We start from the raw sequence: 17,284 nt of genomic DNA, 5'->3' as shown, positions 1-17,284 counted from the left end.
CAGCACTGGGGGAATTCCTGGCTATGGTCCCAAATTAGTCCATGTGAGATTTTACTGCAGGACTAGTGGACCCCTCTGGGGACAGGGGCTGAAAGAGGTGCTGCAACTCCTGGTTCAAGAGTTGGCTTTCTGCTGATTTCAGCCAACAGAGATGAGGGACACTAATAAGAACTGCTGTCATGCACTTTATCAGACTGTCAGCACAGCAGCATGGGGGTTTCAGATGCTCGCTTCTAAATGAACAATCTTTATGCCCAAGAAAGAAGATGCTTTTTGTAAAGAAACCTTTGCTTCATCTAAATCATTAACTGAAAAATATTCAGGACTATTTCTGCTTGTAGATGCTAAGACACATTCCTGAATAGATCTGACTTGGAGGTAACATCTATTCCCATGAGCCACCCTGATCAAATAAGCCATGTCCCTTCTGCCATCAGCAGCACAGTGCCAACATGAAGTCCTTGTTATCAAAGCTGGGGAAAGGATGGTGCCAATTACCAAGACTCATAGATTTCACGATGAGTGATTTACATGAGGCTCTGCTTACTGACCACCCTGCAGCCCTAGTTAGAAACCTGCTGCAGCAGCAATAGATGGGAATAAGATCAGGGAATTCCTCAACAGAGGTGTAATTTATTAGCAAAGACTGAACCCCTTAACTTATTCCAGACTGAGGCTTGTATATTCTGATGTTGGTACTTTGTGTCAGTGCAGGATGATCACCCTCATCTCTCCCAAAGGCCCAAGGTGTGTGGAGGAGGAAAAGCACATCTCTGCACCTGGGAAGGTCGTGCCCTCAGCTGTGGTCAGCTGTGTCCATGAGTATTAATCAGGCTGTATACGAGAGATTCTTCTGTGCTCCTCCACATTTGCCCTTGGCTCTCCTCCCCCAGGTTCTCATTTTGATTCCTCTTAGGCTAGAAGTTTCCTGATGTTTATGGTAGCAGCCAGCTCTTCTCCCTCTATGTGCAAATTCAGACACTTGCAGAGGAATGCACATACGTGTCATCTGCATCCTGGCAGGGAAAGTCTCCTCCAAAACTTTACTGCCTAGCTCAGCTGGCTTTTGGGATTGTTTGCTTCTCAGCTTGGTGGGTGAGTCTGAAGCAGGGAAACATCCTTGGTAGGGTTGCAGGAAGGACGCTGGGTGACTTTCCACTGGCTGTGTGCTGACGAGGGTATGCATGGAAGCATGGGAGAGATTTATGGGGCCAGTTCTGCCAAACACTTGTGATCCCACAAAAATTTAGCATCGTGTCCCACAGTGCCTGGCAGGATCACACATATGTTCCCTTCCAGTTGTCTGTGGTGGGAAGTTATTCTCTCCCTTGTGACCTAATGGTCAATGACTTTTATTTCTTGAGCTCGCCTGTTTAATTAAGAAGTTGCTTCTCACCCAAAGTATGGGATAAGCCAGAATGAAAGCAGCGTGCTTTTGAGACTGAAATAAAACCCCAAATGTCAGCTTACCCGCCGTGCTAGCTATTAAAGCTGAATGAAGTGGTTGCATTATGATGGTCATGGGATGCCTTGCAGAATGAGCACTATTGTGGGTGAAAACTACTTATTTGACATTTCTCAAGTTGCTTTTAGCATTTCTCCTAAATAAGCCTTTATGCTTTGTCTAAACAGCTGAAGTTGGTGCTTAATAAAACTCTGGACTCTGCTATGTCCAAACACTTTCTGTGCTAGATGGCTTCAGTAAACACATTAATTTTGAAAGCAAAATAATTGCTAAACTTTCACTAAGGCACCACATGTTGAGGTTACTTAATACCCTGTATCAATACATATTACCAAACTAAAAGGTAGCATTTCATGCAGATACAGGAGCTCTAAAGTAGTTGGCAATCACACCTGAACTTGCTAATCAACACCAAAAATGTAATGACTAGCTAATTTGCACATGTAAACTTCAATTTAAAAGCTACATAATATACAAGCCTCTGTTGATAGAAAGGATGCACCTTCTGATGCAACTGCCAAAGACTTTTGCTTTCTGATTACAGGCTGCGGAGTGTTTTAGTGTGTCTCACTGCCCATGGACTAAATGTTTCCCTCCTGACCCAGGTATCTTCTGAGAGCAGCACTGTTCTCTACATTGTCAGTAAAATGTTTATGATGTGAACTGGACAACAACATGCACCCTGGGGTTGTGATTGCTGCAAAGAATATTTGATCTGCATATATAACACAGTCATGCAAATAAGCACACACAGGCTTGGACAAGGTGTTGAGGTTAGACCTTTTGTTCAAAATCATATTGGTCAAAAAGTTTTCTTGGCATGTTTTCCAAGAAAAAAATATTGCTTTTTTTCCTGACTGAAAGTTGTTGCAATTTTTTTTTTCATGTTGATAGAAATTCCTGTAGTTTTAACACAGGGATGGAGGGGGAAATAGAAATGAGAAGCTTTTTATTGCTTTAATCTTCAGGAAAAAAAATCTGCTTTTTGTTTCCAGATATTGAAATTTTTTTTTTTTAAATGCAGGGCATTTTTTGAATGATATCAGGGAGCTTTCTGGCTCTTCAGTGAAAAGTGGGGAAAATATGCAAAAAATCAAAGGACGCAATTTTAGCATTTTATATCAAACGGTGGGGATTCCTTGACTCTTGTGAACAAAACCTCTGCCTGCCACCCCTGCAGCAAAAAGCTGCTCCTGGGGAGTGGCCACCAGGTCTTCCCATGGGAGGCGGACCTCATTTGCTAGACATGGTCAGCACCTTGTCCCAGCCGGAGGATGCCATGGCTGCGAGGCAATAACAAGCTGAGAAGGCTTACAGCACCACGAGGCTGCTGAGGTTCTGGAAGGCATAATCGGGGATGTGCCAAATCTGGTTGAGAGCCAGGGTCATGGCTTGCAGTGCTGGCAGGTGGTTCAGAGCTTGGACAGGGATCTCCGTCAGAGCATTATCATCCAGCCACAGGTGACGCAAGGAGAGCAGCCCCTCAAAGCTCTTCTCGGGCACCACAGAGATAAGGTTTGCATCCAGGCGTCTGAGTGGGAAAGAAACAGGGTGGGGATAAGTGAGAGACAAATCTAGCATTGCTTTATGTGCTGCAGTGTTATGCAAAGGGAGTTTTGATGCCGAGGCGGGATGGATTGATGGCCAGGGAGATTGGATTAGGCTGTAAATAGTGATTAGCATAAGGAGGTCTTGGTGCAAGGCTCCTCCTGCCTGTGCTTGGAGATGTTTGACTGCGGCCAAGGATGATCCCTTCTTGATGGCCATTTAGTGCTGCCAACTGATGTCAGCTTCTTAAACAAAGTGATTGGGCAAAGTCCTTTCACATGGACCCACCAGATGGCCAGCTGTGGCTTGCAGGCACCCCCCTTAAAAATGAGCTTCAAAGCTGCATCCCCTGGGGCTGGGCTTGCTGTGGATCTGCCTGAGCGGATCTGCAGAGGCACAGCCCTATTTGGGTTACCCCACAGCCTGCTTAGACCCACTGCTGCAGGATGTGCAGAACAGCCAAACTGTGTGGCCAAAGCCCCATTCCAGAAGAAAAGGATTTGTCTGGAAATGTGAAATATGTGGCAGCCCTGCTTGGGGTCCTGCGTTTGATCCGAACAGCCAGAGCTACCTGCAAAAGCACTAGCAAACTAGTCAGACCATATGTCATGGCGCAGGAATTAATCCTGTGCTCTCTGTATCACACATGTTCAGGCCTTTCTTCCTCCTTGATTTGCCAAATGCTTTTTTTTTTAGATCATCATGGGAACCTTAAGGTGGTTGAATTTGAGATTTAATTTGGTGAGAAACTTTAATTTTTAAGACTTGTTTTTGTTCCAAAATAGAATGAAAAGCCAAAAAATATTAAGCTTATTATGAAAAAAAAAAAATTAAAAAACTAGGTTTGGGAATCATCTCTCTTAAAGATCTCTTATTTCAACAGTGGTGAGCAGGATACAATATGTTATCTGTAGATTTAAAAATCAAAATATTAGAGGAAAACACTTCAAATTTGGATGAAACACCAGGAACCAATTATACCAAGGAGAAAGCAAATTCTGATTTCCATCCACGGCCAACAGAGCTTAATTTGTTTTTCCAAGCTATCTAAATGAAAGATCTCTGAATTTGAATTGCAAAGAGAAAGCACTTTGTCTCTTATCAAAGCATGAGACAAGGAAGTTAACAGAACTGTCACAGCCCAGCCCTCAAATCAACAATCCTCCATAAAGGAATGTGGTATAGATACTAGTAGTTTTGACTGCATAAGGTAATATTTTTGATGAAAGTTGGATACCAGAGCAAACCCCCAGACACTGTTCCCCACTCAGCACCAGACCCTTGTCCAAAGAGCACAGACAACATTTCCTAGTTCACAAAACACTTCCTAGCACCCAGCAATAAACTTCTAGTCTGCAGGAGGAGACCCGATGCCCCATCATGTGCACAGAGCAGGGAAAACGCCAGGTGGAAGCTGTGGTGCAGTGGGGTAGGGGTGGTATTTCCTGGGTGAAATTCTCAGATAATCCTGGGAAACAGTTCTTTTCCTATGCCACAGAGAGAAGTGTTTCCTGCACTGGCTGATCTAAACTGGATGGACAAAGCTAGAGATTTGTACCTGGTCGAGAAGTGCAGCCAAACCTTCCTGAGATCTCTCTCAGACAACTGTCCTTTAAATGCAGTGTACAAGTCTTGACAAAACGTAAGCTCAAATGATACCCCAAGGTGGATTAAATAGCTATTTCATTACTACCATTTTGCCACATCAATGTATTTTTCTAAATTGCAATACATTTGCATTGCTGCAAAGTGGCATTTTCTGATGCAAGGCTGTTCAGCTGAGAGTTTTTCAGCTAGCTCTGTTTATTGATTGATGACAAAAGCACATCACACCCAAAGCTCAGCTCAGTTGCCATAGGATTTGCATCTTTGCTCAGAGAGCTGGCACAAGACAGTGTATATTTTCCTCTTGAAGAGGATAGACATGTTGCAAGTTCTGCCTCATTTTACCTCCTGTCACCAAGACTACAAATAAATCAGAGCATAGCATCATTCATCTTCCTGAGAAGACGAATCCAAAGAATAGAGAGCAGAAAAGCAAACCCTGCAGCAGCTCAGGGTACAATTAAAGACTCTATTTGAAAATTTTCATCAAAATGTTTTGGGACAAACAAGAACTTTCTGACCAAAATTTAAACTTGTGTGGGAAATGTTGATCTTTGCTTAATTTTTCTGTTCCTTCTTCAGCATAAGAATTCTGTTAGTTTTTGGCATCATAATTGTGTTTTTTTTTTAAAAAAAAGAGAAGTACTGTTTACTTTTCTCAGAGACATTCTTTCATCCAAATCCCTATATGTTTACTGAAAATTGTTTTAAAGTGAATGCTCTGTTTCAAGTTTAATTAATTAAAGAACAGACAATGAAAATATCCACTGAGAATAGTTATCATTTTTCAAAACCAAATTAAGCTTTCAGAAATGGAGACACTAAAATAGAGCCAAGGGCTGGTACACTAGACTGAGCTGTCCAGACAGACATGGTTCCTGGCAAGTGAGTGAGGTGGTCTAGCTTTATGTCCCACTTTGGTCATGAACTCCTGGGTGAAGCCACAGACGTGAACCACAGGGGAGTTTGGCTTCAGTGTGATGGTGCCCCAGGTGTTGGCAAAACCATTAATGTTGATGGATTTGCTCCATGGCTATTTAACATATGCTCAGGAAAGGCACTTTTTTACATCCATGGTCCATAGGTGTGAGAGAAGTGCCAGTGAGGTAGCATGGGTCCTTAGTGTATTTTTTGAGGTACTCGGACAACTTCTTGTCTTTGTGGATCCCTACGGTTAGTACAGGGGCAATAATGAGATTAATCTAAGGAGTTTGTTAACACTCCTGGATGGCCATTAGCTTTGGACATGCTGCAGCTCCAAGCCAGGCTCTGCTCCATGTCTCCATACCCTGCTGTCAATGAGAGGTCACCTCTGCAAGACTCAAATGAACCCCAAGTCTTCTGTTTCCTCACCTCTGCAGGGGCTGCCTGGTGGCAACGTGGTGTGTTGTGATGAGTGTGGCCACTGTCCATGAGACACTGTCTGGAGAGCAGCATGCTTGGGGAGTGTTGGTGAGCTCCAGCCACGTTAACAGATGCCTTAATCTGCTCCAGAGTATGAAAATCAGACCCCAGCCAGATTCATCAGTGGAGTGAAAGGGAGACTTTGTGCTGGTTGCAATGAGCTGGATAAGGGGCTGAGCAACTGCAGAAACAGCAGCCTGCTTGGACCACAGCACAGCAAGATGCACCTACTTGGAGCTAGTGAAGTTAAAATTAGGAACAAGGAAGTATCCAGGTGAAGGCATTTCACACACAGCATGATGGGCAGGATTCCTTATGTGCCTTTGCAGCATTGACAAGGGAACAGGGAACATGGACTAAGTGATGGCTGTGTTCCTGGTACCAAAAGATCTTCGGGTTGTTTAATTGCTCCTCAGGGAGCTGCTGGCTCTTTCTGGAATAGAGGTGCATTCTTTCTAATAAAAGCTGTGCATGTGGGGATTACTAATTGCTATGGCTTTCAGACAGCTCTCTGCTCTCTTCTGGAAGGAGAAAAGCTGAAGTTCTTGGCACAGAGTTGTTAGTAATTATATCAATTATACTAAACAAAAACCAACCCAACAGTTCTCTCCTTTCTTCAGTGTGTGACTCTGGCTCTGTAAGTGTTTTGTGTTATGATTTATATGTAAGATAATTGGGCCTATTAGTGGGTAAATGGGACAGCGCAGGCTGGGGCTGGCTCCTCACCTTCCATGGAGATGTTTTAATCTTTATTTCACCAAATCACTCAGTTGGTTTTCCTTGCAAGCATTAACCCATTTGTTGCTTACAGAGGAAGATGCCTTTTTTCATGGAGCTGCTGCACGGCTTAGAAGTGGGACTTCATCTCATGCCTGCTGTCAAGGAGTGCTCTAGGTCTGGAGAGCGGATGACACACAGTGGTCGCCAGATCTCTGCACGGACAAGATTTCCAAGTGACTTCACAGGCTCAAGCAAGGCACTGCAAAGCATTGTCCTGTCTGTTGCAGGCAAAAGGAGCTGATTTTAAGTGGGACATTCAAGAACAACAGCATAAGAAAATCACCAGCTGCCTGAAAGTCTCAGCTTCTGGCTGTAGATCTGCATCTACTGCTGATAGTTATGGGGCATTTATATGACCTCAACATGACACTTAGTCAAAAGTCCTAAAAGTGCCTGGAATCACCTCAGATTTTACTCCATTTTCTGTTTTGGGGACTACAGGGATGGGGAGAGAGGGACCTGCCTGGGAAGTACATCAAAAGTCCCTTGGCTTTTGGTCTGAGGCATTGCCTATGTCATCTTTGTTATCTGAGCAGATGTTCACATCTGTGTTGAGCCATGGTGAGAGGAGCAGGTCAGCACCAAATGCAACTATGTCTGAGCCCCACCAGCTGGTGCCTTTGCTGCTTTTGTAGCCAGTAGCAGCTCTGGGGAGCCAAAGGAACCTGTGTGGGGTGGGAAGGGGAAGTCTTTCCTTGGGCAGGGCAGTGTGAGGTAGGCTTCGTGTGGGTGCAGGGTTAAGAGCCCAGCATGCCTTTGAAGAACCACTTCATTGCTTTGAGCATTGTCTATATTTGATAAAGGCTTGAGGAGGAATTGCCTGCCTTCTTGCCAGGAACAGTCCAGAGATGATGCTAGGATCAAAAACATTCTTAGAAGGAACCAAGCAGGTAGGGAAGTCCTTTTCTAATGAGAAAAGGTCAAGAGTGGGAGATTCCTCTTTCCCAGTGTGCAGAAGATAACCCAGTGCAATCAGTGCAGCCATTCAGCAAGTCCAGGTGGTGGTGGCTATGTGCAGGTGCCAGTGCAGCGAGCATGTCATAGGTTTTGTATTAATTCTGACAGGTTGAGCTATAATCTGAGATCTTTGGTTTCCCATGCTACAGACCCAGCAGTTTCTAAGAACTATCTTGTTCCAAAAACTGCTTCCAGAACATTTCAAGGGATGTACAAGTGCATTTCCTAGACATCTGTAAGCACATGCATCCTGCTGTCTGTAACATGACTGGCAGAAGTGTGCAGAAGTGGATAACCAGAAACAGTCTCTCTGTTTCCTAACAGATGTGGTGCAAATCTGAGGCTACGGCTGGCAGAAGCAACTTTTCCCATATCTTTCCAGTTCCTTCTGGCTGTGGAGCATTTACAGGAGGAGCTGCAGCCTGGAAACCAATAAAAATGCACAATGCCATGCTGTCAGGAAATATCCTGACTTTTGCTGCTGTTCTTCCTTCCTCGCACACAGTAGAGCCAATAATAGCTGGCTGTCTGGATGCCTTAGACAAACTATGTGCAGTAACCAGTCTGCAGTATAGACTCTGTGATGTTCCTCAACTGCCCACAGCCCAGTCACAACAGGACAGTGGGACCTCAAACTCAAATCCAGCCTCCCAGTATTTTTTGCAATATATTGGGCTATTATTTCCCTTGGTAAAGTTGGAGAAAACTTGCCAAGAAAGATCATATGCAGCATGGGGTGGTACTGGGCTGGGCTGTTCTCTCTCCAAACTGGGGAGCTCCTCTGCATCTTATCTGTCAACAGCAGAATATAGGCATAAAGAAAGGATGGTCTGGAGAGAGACCTGTGACCCTCAAAGGAGTGAGGACTGACCTGGCAGCAGTGGGAGGAAGAGCTGGTTGCCCACCCCCCTCTGAGACCACCCCTTTCTGGGGGAGTGAGGTGCTTGCTGTCTTCCCTGGCCCCAGCGTGCATGTGTGTCGGCTGAACAGAGCTGATCTCACCAGAAATGTCTAATTGGTGCCTTCAGGCAATCATGTCTCTCTTCCTGTCTGAGTTTATCTTGAAAGGCTCGATTGAGTTACCTCCTATCCCATAATAGGATCTAAGTTCCTTGTAGTAACATAAGAAGGAGATGATGTCACTGCAGCTAAACTTCTCTGATAACTTACTAATGACTGTGGCCAACACCTCAGCTCCTTTCTCAGGCAAAACTCCCAGACACAGAGTCAGTACCTGGCTTGTGAGCTCCCGGGAAACTCACCGTGCAAGGAGCTGAGAGAGCAGCAAGGGAGGACGGCTCTGGAGCCCTGCAAAACACCCTACTTGAAGGAACTCTGTTCCACTCTGCCACACTCCCCTGCAAGCCAGCTCCGTGTGTGCTGCTCTTTCTGCCAGGCACAGCACCTGATGGGGCCCCGACACACAGAGGCAGGACGTTCTGAGTCCCTGAGCCTGCCCAAATAAGCCAGGGGAGAAGCAAGGGCTTCTTCCATCAACTGATATCAAATAGGAGAGAGGCAGCCAGTGACTGCAGTGCTAACCTGGAAGGTGGGAAACTGGGTTCAATTTCTGCTCTGCCTATCCTGTCCTTGTGGTAATAACACACTGCAGTTACAGTGGGAGAACGGACCTGTTGGAGTGGGTCTAAAGGAGGCCACAAAAAACGATCAGAGGGCTGGAACACCTCTCCTGTGAGGAAAGGCTGAGAGAGTTGGGGTTGTTCAGCCTGGAGAACAGAAGGCTCTGGGGACACCTTACTGCAGCCTTTCAGTACTTAAAGGGAGCTTATAAGAAAGATGGGGACAGAAGTTTTAGTAGGGTCTGTAGCAATAGGACAAGGGGTAATGGTTTTAAACTAAAAGAGGGTAGATTCAGACCAGATAGAAGGAAGAAATTTTTTTACGAGGGTGGTGAAACACTGGAACAGGTTGCCCAGAGCAGTGGCAGATGCCCCATCCCTGGAAACATTCAAGGTCAGGTTGGACAGGGCTCTGAGCAACCTGATCTAGCTGAAGATGTCCCTGCTCATTGCAGGGGAGTTGGACTAGATGACCTTTAAAGGTCCATTCCAACCCAAACTATTTTATGATTCTATGATTCTATGAATAACACATTATTGAATATGTAAAACATTGCCTTGTAGGCCTGCTCCAACACCTGGGCTCTCTGCCCTGCCACAGAAGAGCTCATAGCCCTCAAGCAAGACTTGCAGGAGTTCCCTAGCTCCATTTCCAGGCTAAAAACTCTTGTGAAAACCATCCCAGGCAGTGAATGAAGGTTCAAGATGCAAACATGTTCCCAGTTGGCTGTGAAACAGGACCTAGTGGAAAAATTTGCAGGGCTCTATTTGGACTGCAATGAGTCTTCACTCGTGACTTAATGGGACATGTACCTCTGGGATGCCCTCCATGAGGGATGCTCAGGAAATGAAATCAGAGCAATACATAGACTCCACACAAAGTGCCTTTGGTACAGACAAGAGGGCTTTGTTATCCCCAGTTGCAGACACCTCCAAAACCCCTCAGGTCAGAACCGTGCAAGAAGGATTGCCAAAATCTCTGTGCAGCTATAGAAACTGCTGGCAGTTGGGCATCTGCACTCCACCGCTGCACCAACTCTCCAACCAACCCTCTCCCTGGGTGCCTGGCATTGCCCCCCTTGCCCATGGTGCCAGGCACAGGAAAATGGAGAAAGTATAGAAAGCAGCCAGAGGCTAAACAGAGTGGCTCAGAGGCCCACCAAACAGGGTGGGTCCTGCATATTTGCTGGGAAACACAGTGTTTCTCAAGCACACAAGCTAGCTGGAAAAGAGAATGGAGAGCAGCTCTTGGGGACAAAAGGAACAGGACACACTGCTCTTTGGGGAGAGAGGGTCTGAACAGTTCATGACACCCTGAGAGATCCCCAGGGCCAAGCATGTACTGGGACATAAGAGCCAGCTCACACCTTGAATGCATTGGGGCCAGACCAGATGCATCACAACTTCCCTGTCTGGCAGTGGGGACCTGCAGGGGTGTCACAGCTGGGTTCATGTCTGCCTTGCTCCATCCACTCTCCACTCATGAGCTGACATGGAGATAGGGCTCCAGATGTCCAGTCTGTGGTGGTTGACTCAGGCAATCATTGCTATTTTGTTTTGATGGACACTTGGATGGGGGCTTCCTCCTGTTGAGGTGCTGGACTGTACCCTGGTGTGTTTGAGTGCCTCCTTGTGTTGGGTGAGCACCCACAGGATCCCCCTTGACCTTACAATGCAGCCACCTTTGTTTCAGAAATTACATAACCCTCATCCTTATAGCTCATAGACTATACTGGGGAGAAGCACTGGCCTTTGCTGAGAGCCTTGGGCCTTGATGGTCATGCATGTGGTGTGTCACCTCTCATTGAACATGTGTGACCCACAGCTGGCCAGATGTTGTCCTGGAGAGGAGTGCACAACAGCTCTCCATCTCACCAGGGCCTCAGGCCCTCTGGGCTTGGCCCCTCCACAAGTTACCAGGCTGTTTTAAACAGCATGGCAGCCCTCGAGAGCCAACACAGGGGTCTATGGGACTGTCCCCTGGCCCCTCTCTGGCTGAGGGGATCCTCCATGGGCTAGACACAGTAGTTTTTGAGCCACACCAGAGCTGCAGGGTACTGGAAAGCTCTTTTGCTCTTTCTGGCAGCTGGAGCTGCTTTTAAGGTGTAACACTGAGTCATGAAAACAGGGCATAGTCTGCTTGGCTGGGATTTGGAGCTAGCTGTCCAGAGCCCCTGCTCTGCCATGGGCTCAGTGTGACCCTGGGCAAGCTGCTTGGCTTTTCTTTGCCTCCTCCTTCCTCTGTACAAAGGGAACAGTAGCTTTGCCCTGCACTGCAAGGGGCTGTGAAGGGGGCTGCTTCCCTTCAAGAGTGGTTAGCACTGCAGATGGCTGTTAGGAGACAGATTGCTTGGACCATCTACAGCCTGGGCTAGCAGGGACCTCACAGATCATGACACTGAGCTCCTACTGCCAAAGATACCATGTCTTATAGGACCTGTCATGTACAGGGCTGGCTCCTGCTGCTCCTAAAATTTTGTTTATGTGCATCACATCACTTGGCTAAGAATTAACTTGGTGTTTATCCTACTGACACAGCTAGTGATTCCTATGCCTTACCTCATAAGGTGAGACAGTTCTGTACTTTTCATCCTTGAGGCTCACTAGATTGACCGTGCTCCCATCTACCTTGCTATGGGAGGAACTTCTTGAAGTCCACAGGGTTGTGAAAGAGGCAGAGAGTTAAAGATGAGAGCAGACTAATATGTCTTGCATAGAGGACTAAATGCTGCATAGATGGGTGCCAGTTTAAACACGTTGTTCATTTCTTGCTTGCCTTCCTACCTCCAGTTTACCTGGAGTGCTCACACATTCAATGCATGTAACATCTGGGACCCATCTTCCTCTTGCACTGACACATCTACTGTATGTAACATCTGGGACGCATCTTCCCTGGTATGTGGTTGTTTCTACTGTATGTAACATCTGGGACCCATTGTCCATCTTCTCTATTGAGTCGTCACTAGGGAAATGCAGCATGCCCTGGATACTTATGTGTATAAGCGAGTGAGTTAAGGTTCATGAGTCCCCATAATAAAGGTCAATGGGAAACACATTGAAACTTACCGTATGACTCATATGCAAGAGTGCGTGTGTGTGGATTGTGGATGTGAGCTGTGATTATTATTTCTTTAGTGTCTACAACGTTCTAGGCACTGGCAGGGCAGTCAAGATAGCATGTGCCTCTTCCTGAAAGCTATTACAGCCTGAGATGGGAACTGACAGTGCATATGAAGGTGAAATTAAATTTCTGTGTTTTTCAGAGCATCTTCTGAGGGACATTTGCTTATTGAAACGTGAGTACTGCAGTCATTGCAGTGTGGGCAGAGAAAAGTAGGAAAAATATAGATAGACAAGTGACCACCAGTTTCAGCTTGGTGAATGACCTCTTGAATGTTTATCCAAATGGAGCTCCTAGTTGCCATGCTGGATTGCTAGCAGTCAATACAGAAAAGTTTGGAGGTGACTACAGTACCTGATGGGCATAGCTATGTAGATATAACCTCTGCCAAGCTGCTAGAAAAATACAGTTCAAGCCACCCAACCTGTGCTGTGATCTCTTCACTTGGAAGCACAACCAGTGATCCTGGAGGTCCTGGGGCATGGCAAGGGTGTCACTCATCATCACCCCCTTCCAAGTGTTGCCAGCCACAAGCTCAATGAATGGGAAAATTAGAAAGTGAAGTCTCAAGAGGGGAATTGACTAGGGTGATTATCATGAACATGATGGCCCAACTCAAGATCACAGGGAGCTGAAGAGCCTACTCTCTACACATTCCAGGAAAGAATTTCAAAAGCTGTTAAAAAATGAAACTGCTGCTTTTTACACACTGTGTACACAGGTAAGGCATCTGATGCAGTCAGGGGTAGAGTGTTTATATCTGCTGACACCATTCTTGGGAGGAGATAGCAATTTATGCACACACCTATTTTTCTGTATTATTTGCCAGTTTTGCCACACAATAAAATGTTACAGTGACTGAAGTTCACTAAACTTTTAGTTGTTAGTCTGATAAACAACACAACACTCTCATCTTCCTGGGGCATGAATCCGGGAATCCTTCACAGTATGGACATTCACAAGCATGAGCCATATGGACATTTCCTTTACATAAACTTCACAATGTCTCATTGCTCAAAGCCAGGGAGTAATGGATGAAGGATAAATGGAGGCAGGGATTTATTGGGGCACTGCTAAAGAGAACTGTTCCTTGAGGATGATACAGTCAACAGCTTGTGTGTTGTCTCTAAATCTTCCTCTCAAAAAAGCTTTTGAGGTCTTTGTAGTGGGATAACCACATTGCATTTCATGCTCTTTTACTCTTAAGCAGAGAAAGCTCTAATCTGACCAGCTAAGTTCCTCCTACTGACAGGAAAAAACCACTTCTGTGATGTACCCAGTACTCATGTCAGAAGCCTTTCTCATTTCTGACTTGCCTCCAGAACAGTGGTTACAAATTCAAATCCCTCCAGCTCTGGAGTGCAGAAAAATTCCTCTCTGGTTAATGGGTAAGCTGCTCCTTGCACTTGCATTTTGGGCAAGACAATCTCCTCTGATAGGTTTCTCTGAGGGCTACTCAAGTGTGTGCTGGGTCATGTGCACGGGGCCATGGGGAAGGAGAGATGCTCAGCTCTGCTTTGGTACCCATGCTCTGATGATGTGTGTTAGCTTGGTGATCTGGTTTTGTCAGCTAAAAGTAGGGGGTGGGGAGAGGGGCATTTTTTTGCTCTCCAGGGTTAGTAAAAACACATCTCACCCAGCCTTATTCACACAGAACTTGAAACCAATTATAGGGTCTTTCCATAGCCAGAAGAGAAAACAAGAGTCCTCCAAAGAGTGATTCATCCCCCCCTAGACAGGGCTCTGAGATAACAGGGATGATTCACCCTCTGGAGATGCTGATCATTTTCCACTGCTGACTAGCTGAGATGAGTAATATCTAGATGGCTACAGTCAGAGGAGACCAATCCACCTGGTCTGCCTGAGGGAGATGTGGGCACATCAGAAGCTTACCTGAAGGGAAGGAAGGTTGTGTAGCGAGGCCATGGAGGATGACTCAGAAGAATTTGACTTCCTTCCTGGTGGTATCTTAGGATCTCCCACCATGAGGGAAGGATCTAGTAGTCCAGTCTTAGCAGAGGCATGAAGACACCAGCCTCCTGGTCCCAGCCACTCGACTTCCCAACTACATACCTGGCCCAGGCTACTCTATTGTAATGCCAAATGCCAGTGTGGCTGATCCCGCTGCTGTTCTTTGAGGGCTGCAAAGGGAAGGCAGTGAAGCTGCTTGTTGGGTCCTACCAAGGGCACAGTGACCAAGCCACAGTTTTTGCCCCTATAAAAGAGGGTGATGCATTTTCTGCCAAGTGGATTTGCCAATGGCTTTTGAAAATGTATTATTGTTCATCATTGCAGTAAAAATGCTAGTGCTCTTCAAAGGTACTGGGGAACATTCCATAAACAATATGGGGAGACAAGCTGCATGGCAGAGAAAGCTGCTGGAATAAGAAATAAGGTCCAGTGACACACTTCGTTTCCTAGTCTGGGATACTCTTGAACCCAGACCAGGGATTTGGATCAGGCCAGTGTAAGCAGAGGAACAACTCCAAAATCTGAATGTTGAACTGGATTTGTATTTTAATGCACCTTTTTCTCCTCAAACCTGGTCTGATATTGCCAAGCTATTGCTGCTGATCCTGGTCACAAGCACAAGTCTTCAGTGACAGCTCAGATTGGGTGAAGTGGAGAAAAGAGCTAGCGAGCGGCAGGTTGGATGACAGCCTGTGGTACACAGAATCAGAAAAATCTTGTCTGCTCAAACTCTATGCCAAAAAGCAGTAACTCCTCTTAATTTGGCTTATCATCCCTGAACCAAATTATGAGATGTGGCCGTAGAGGAGGAGAGCCTCAGTCTCTTCCAGGGACATCAGCCCACCTGAATCCAAAGAAAGAAAACACAACTGTAACATTTCCTCACTGCCTGTGCGCTGGCTCAACTACACAAGCTACAGGGGCCACCTTGCCATTTTCAGGTGAATCTCAGATTGTGCACACTACACCTGGGAGGAAGGATCATGGCATGTGGAGCCAGAGAGGCTCCTGCTTCCCTACCGCCAGTGAGGAATACTAACAGCAGTCAAAATTCAGCAAGGAGTCACCACACCATGGCTACATCACTGCATGAAAGTTACCTGCAGTACATCCAGATGTGTGGCACGCCTGACTGTAGTGTTCACTTGGATGTGGTAGATATCTGCTCTTTGCCCCTCCTAGATTTCTTCTTTGTAGAAATACCATTAAACACTTGCAATGCCAAAATGGAGACCAGACTTCTGAAAACAAGAATGGGGACAAAACTCCACTGTCTTAGCTATGCTCCTCTTCAGAGCTGTCTGCTAAGAAGAGGTGTCTCAGGGAAAAGAGGGGATTTCAGAGATGGGGCAGGAAGGTTTTGAGCAGCAAGTGTCCTCTAGAGTGGAATGAACTTCTTTAGCATGCTGCCTGCACTGTGACACTTTTTCTGGGCTATTTTTCCTGTCACAGGCATGCTTTCTGCTGCAAAGTGGTCTATAACAGGTGAAATTCAAGGTCCTGTGCTCTCAGTAGCAGCAACCACCAAGTATCAAAAGTACTTGTGGTTCCTTTGTTTCAGTCCATCTTCAGATTCACCATTAAGAACTACCTCACTGCTCTTACCTGACCTCTTTTTTCATTGTGCTCCAGAAAGACCCTGTAGCCAATAAGTCATGTTACAGGACTGAGGTGGTCTTGTCACAAGACAACTTCTATGCCAACAGATTGTAAGTCACTGCTATGTTATGTTGACTTTATAGATTTCTGTTTCTCCCATAGCTTTTATCCTCTAACACCCAATGGAAACAACACCTTTCTTAAACCTTACTGCATCACATGTGATTTATAGAGAAGAATATTGCTGTTAACAGCAAACTGTCAAATCTCAAATAGATCAAAGAAGTGAAATGAGGAATGAATTGACTGAGCTCTTCAGGCCATGCTGATTCCAAAGTAATTTTTTTCTTCCTTCTGTCATAAGAATTTAAATGCTTGTGAGAATCTGATCAGGTGGGAAGAGCTTTCCTCCTTTGTCTACATCAAAGTCCACATGTTCTCAGATTGCTATAAGTCATTCTTCGCATTTTAATCTCCGGCCATATGTATAAAAATAATTACCTGCCTTGAGGGACAGGGGATGAAGTAGTCTTTATTGCATTTCCATAAGATTCTAAAAGGTTCCTGCTAAAGATGTCAGAGAAGTGGCAAACCAATGGGTTGGAGGAACTGGATTATTTTAGTTGGAGGTAAAATTAACCTGTATGCAAGGAGTGTATATGTCAGGCTGATTTAGCACTAAAAGATTATGAGTCAATAAAGCTGGAGTGAAATCAGAACATAATGGGAAATGATATTTGTAGAAAACATGAAAATGCTTGCAATATTTTTAAGAACAGTGTATATGACACTGTTTGTCCTCCAGGTTGCATCCTGTCAGATCATGAAGGCATTGAATCCTTCTGCAGGACAGAGGTAAAGAGGACAGACACTGCTGTCATATAAGCATCTGAAATGGGAAGGTGACATTAGCAGAACCAGTGCTGATGGGACTGCAGTCCTCCTTAGGGAGACTGTGGGAACAACAGAATTGTGGCAGAGTGCCAAGTGAATCCTGCAAATATTTCAGAGGGATGCAGTGAACAAAGACTGTGAGGGAGAAAGAAGAACTAAAATGAGAGCAAGGACAGGATCCCAGGGAATGGGACCTATTGGGCTGTTGCCCACCACCTGTGTATTGTTGCAGTGGTAATGGCTAACTGTGTACTGGGTGCCTTAGTCACCAGGTAGCAGGAAACAGTTTGCTCTAGGTGACTAACACATGCTGACATGGAGGGAAGGTCTTTTGCTTATCTGCAGTTGCTTCCCTGACAT

The 17,284-nt window shown here is 45.6% G+C and overlaps 1 protein-coding gene across 1 annotated transcript in view; it reads right to left on the bottom strand.

The window, feature by feature from the left end:
* Positions 1 to 17,284, bottom strand: part of LGR6 (leucine-rich repeat containing G protein-coupled receptor 6) — a 148,982-nt gene that overhangs the window by 45,375 nt on the left and 86,323 nt on the right. The window contains exon 5 of the mRNA XM_010584747.1: positions 2,781 to 2,996. Coding sequence (XP_010583049.1) covers positions 2,781 to 2,996 — 216 coding nt within the window. The remainder of the gene's footprint in view (positions 1 to 2,780; positions 2,997 to 17,284) is intronic.

This window comes from Haliaeetus leucocephalus, unplaced genomic scaffold (genome assembly GCF_000737465.1).
Source record: "Haliaeetus leucocephalus isolate CR32 unplaced genomic scaffold, Haliaeetus_leucocephalus-4.0 Scaffold1000, whole genome shotgun sequence".
Taxonomy (NCBI): domain Eukaryota; kingdom Metazoa; phylum Chordata; class Aves; order Accipitriformes; family Accipitridae; genus Haliaeetus; species Haliaeetus leucocephalus.
This window is presented reverse-complemented; position numbering and strand designations above follow the sequence as displayed.